Source organism: Colobus angolensis, unplaced genomic scaffold (assembly GCF_000951035.1).
Source record: "Colobus angolensis palliatus isolate OR3802 unplaced genomic scaffold, Cang.pa_1.0 Scaffold10, whole genome shotgun sequence".
NCBI lineage: Eukaryota > Metazoa > Chordata > Mammalia > Primates > Cercopithecidae > Colobus > Colobus angolensis.
The window spans coordinates 21280493-21284323 of record NW_012110919.1 but is presented as its reverse complement, the minus strand read 5'-3'; the positions used below and the strand labels follow the sequence as shown (position 1 = coordinate 21284323).

The window sequence follows — 3831 nt, the reverse complement described above, 5'->3', positions numbered from 1 at the left end:
CTCACTGCAACCTCTGCCTCCTAGGCTCAAGAGATCCTCTCACTTCAGCCTCCCAAGTAGCTGAACTGCAGGTGTGCACTACCGCACTTGTCTGATTCTTGTACTTTTAGTAGAGATGACATTTCACCATGTTGCCCAGGCTGACCTCAGACTCCTGGCCTCAAGTGATCTACCCACCTCAGCCTCCCAACATGCTGGGATTACAGGTGCGAGCCACCGCACCTGGCCATGTAGACCTTCTTAAACCAACTTACTCAAAAGTAGCCATTCTTTTGGATGAAGCTACAGGGTTTCCATGTGTTTAAACAAAGCTCTTAGTTTACATCTGTGTCCTTAGCCACCTTTTATTGCAGCATCAATAAAACTCTCTTAGTCACATGTTTTGATTAACTTGGATGAAATTCAAGGAGTAAAGCTAGAAATAGCTCACACTTGTATTTTATAAGGTAATTGGTTTAGGTTTTAAATTAGCCTTCACTGATTTCTGTTCCAAAGAAATTCTCAAGCATTATGGGTGAAATAAATACTGAGGGAAAATAATGTTCATGAAATACTCAGAACATAGTCCCCTTTGAAGGAATAAAGTCCCCTTCGAATTTTGTCACCCTAGAAGATCCTGTGTTTAGCAGTGCTGGCATTTGTTCAAAACATTTTTAGGATTCCTCTTTTGAATCTATATCCCATTTTTGATTGCCACAGTTGCACCGAATCTTTACCTTTTAAGGGGTAGATTTGAGCCCAGGCATGAAATATTGGAGATAGCAGGAGGCAGGAGACCTGGTGCTGGGTCCTGTTTTTCTGCAGACTTTGTGGCCTTTGGTGGGCCACGCAGCTTTTTTGGCCCTTCATTTTCTCATATGGGGTTCAATCAGATAATCTGAAGGTGACTTCCAGTGCTGAAGCTCTGTGGTCATATAAGTGCCGGGATTTTTTTTGTTTGTTTCTGAGACAGGGTCTTACTCTGTTGCCCAGGCTGGAGTACAGTGGTGCGATCATGGTTCAATACAATCTTGAACTCCTGGGCTCAAACAATCCTCCCTCAGCCTCCTGAGGAGCTGGGACTACAGGTGTATGCTACCATGCCTGGCTGTTTTGTTTTGTTTTTTTTTTTTAATGTTGCCCAGGCTGGTCTCAAACTCCTAGCCTCAAGCAATCGTCCTGCCTCAGCCTCCCAAAATACAGGGATTACAGGCGTGAGCCACCACACCCTGCCTGTATTTTAACTACATCTCATTATGTTATAAATTTGAGAACTAAATGAGGGTGTGTTGCCTTGCATGTCTGTTAGTTTGTACCAAGGATGTGATTATGGAGTAGCCACTGAGCTAAGAAGAAAATGGTGCAAAGAAGGAAAGAGGCCATTTCTGGATCCAATGTTCATCTTCTACTGAATTTTCACTAGAGAGTTGGCCCCTGTCCCAAATGAGATTTGGGATGTGAAGGCCAATAGCCTAATAGGTAACAGTTCCTAGGGAAGACTCCTGAGAAGGGTTTCATGTTACCCTTATGAGGGTCCCTCTTCTTTCTTGTAGGCATCCAGGCTGGAGAAGCAGAACAGCACACCTGAGAGTGACTACGACAACACTCCCAACGACATGGAGCCAGATGGCATGGGGTACATCCACAGGATGAGCGTGCCAGGGGAGGGGCTCCCCAGGGCCAGCAGAAGCAGTTCACCACACACACCCCTTTTCTCTATTTTCAGACTCATAAAGTCTTAAAACATTCAAGTATACGCTCATAGTTTGCATGTCTTGTCATCTCACATTATTGCTGAAAGGTCTTTTTCTTTGCACCAGCATGTTATGTGTCATTAGCTGTCTGTAGTGTGTCTAAAGTCATTACCCCACTTCATCACGAAGACAACACTAGGTTACATTCTGCATTTGTACCCAAGGAATTGGCTCACCTGGGGATGGCTTTATAACCACACACTCTCCCCGCCGCAGGTATTTCCCTCCCTTTTCCCCTCCTTCACCCTTCCCATGGGAGTATACACTTCCAGCCCTGTGGTAGAGTGAAATAGCCCATTTTAGAGCCTTACCGTGAGTCTCCTGCTAGACAGGATAAAGGAAATGACGAGACCAGCCTGCTCATGCATTTAGCTGGTGCATACAAAGTGGCTCCTAGAAGCAGAGGAGCAGCTAATAAGCACCTGCTGTATTTAACTGCATCTTTAATGTTCACAGGTCAAGCCGAAAGGGACGGCAAAGAAGTATGGTGTGGCCAGGTGATGGCTTGGTACCAGACACAGCAGAACCCCATGTGGCCCCAAGCCCCACTCTCCCTAGCACCGAAGATGTCATCAGGAAGACTGAACAGATCACCAAAAACATACAGGAGCTCTTAAGAGCAGCCCAAGAAAATAAACATGACAGGTAAGCAGGACTGAAGACCCTGCTTTGGCACAGCATGTGTTATGCGCCCAGAAAGGGATGATGCCCACGTTCCCAATGGCAGCTGTTCTTAGCATGCTGCTTCAAGGTCATTGAAAACCTAACTCTACATTAACAGGCTTAAGAACAATGTCAATTTTGGTTTGGTTTGTCTTGTTTGATTTACATGGTATTTTCTTTTTTTCATCTTGTTATGAAGCTCCGAAAATAAGTGCTTCTAGAAATAGGATTGTGGCATAGTTAGGGTGGCAACAGTGCTAGTTCTAGGTAGAGGGGGAAAGGGGCTACCTTACACCTTGCTTTTGGCCATGACTATACCCTGGCCTGGCTAGGGACAAGGCTGCTGACAAAAAAGGTATCCTGGGCTGGGCACAGTGCCTCACGCCTGTAATCCCAGCACTTTGGGAGGCCGAGGCAGGTGGATCACCTGAGGTCAGGAATTTGAGACCAGTCTGACCAATACGGTGAAACCGTATGTCTACGAAAAACACAAAAATTAGCCGAGCGTGGGCGGCATGTGCCTGTAGTCCCATCTGTTCAGGAAGCTGAGGCAGGAGAATTTCTTGAACCCTGGAGGCAGAGGTTGCAGTGAACCAAGATCATGCCACTGCACTCCAGCCTGGGCAACACGAGTAAAACTCTGTCTCAAAGTAAATAAAGTTGATCTCATCATCACCCAAATCCATCTCTGCGCATGAGAGGGGAGGCTGCTTACTCTGACCAGAAGCACATCCTGTGGTTAATTCTTACCCGGAGGAAGGGAATGGCTCTTGCTCCAACTTAGCCTTTTGTTCTTTGAGAGTGAATTCTCTAAGAACTTCCGGTGAGTTGCAAACTGCTTGGGGTAACATCCTAGCTTCCCATGGTTGGCAAGATATAGACACTCATAAAACATTAGCTAAACCAGCAGAGTTCAGTCAAACCCAAGAACAATCTCATTCTTTTCATTAGGTCAGCAAAGTTTAGGACTTCAGTGAAGAACTTTCTACACGCCTTGCACAAGAAAATAGTGTTTAAGGGATGCTGTGCTGTTTACTCTTCTCTCTGTTTTCTTCTTCCACACAGACATGCATCTGGGCCTTTGTATTCCCTTTTGTAGTCCTGGCACTACTGGGTCAACCTCCCCTTTCTCTACCCTTTTTTATATGGCTCACACATCTCCCAGTGTCCTTATTTCCCACTAGGAAAGAGGGGAATAAGCCATGTTTATTGAAAGATAAGAGTTAGTCTTTTGGAGGGACTGCTGGAAGCTCCTCAGAGAAAAAGAGAAACCCGCATAACTTTTTAGCCTCCTTTGATAAAAACTGTCTAATGATTTGGCTTCTTCCTCCTTTCCCAGGCATCCTCTTCATACCATGCCTTTTGGACATGCTTGATTACAGAAAGCAGTATCCCATGGCTTTCCAAAGTACAGGCCTTTTTTTTTTTTTTTTTT

At 45.3% G+C, this 3831-nt stretch overlaps 1 protein-coding gene across 1 annotated transcript in view; it reads left to right on the top strand.

The window, feature by feature from the left end:
• Positions 1-3831, top strand: part of GIT2 (G protein-coupled receptor kinase interacting ArfGAP 2) — a 67947-nt gene that overhangs the window by 56811 nt on the left and 7305 nt on the right. Inside the window, exons 18-19 of the mRNA XM_011936243.1 lie at positions 1533-1615; positions 2190-2378. Coding sequence (XP_011791633.1) covers positions 1533-1615; positions 2190-2378 — 272 coding nt within the window. The remainder of the gene's footprint in view (positions 1-1532; positions 1616-2189; positions 2379-3831) is intronic.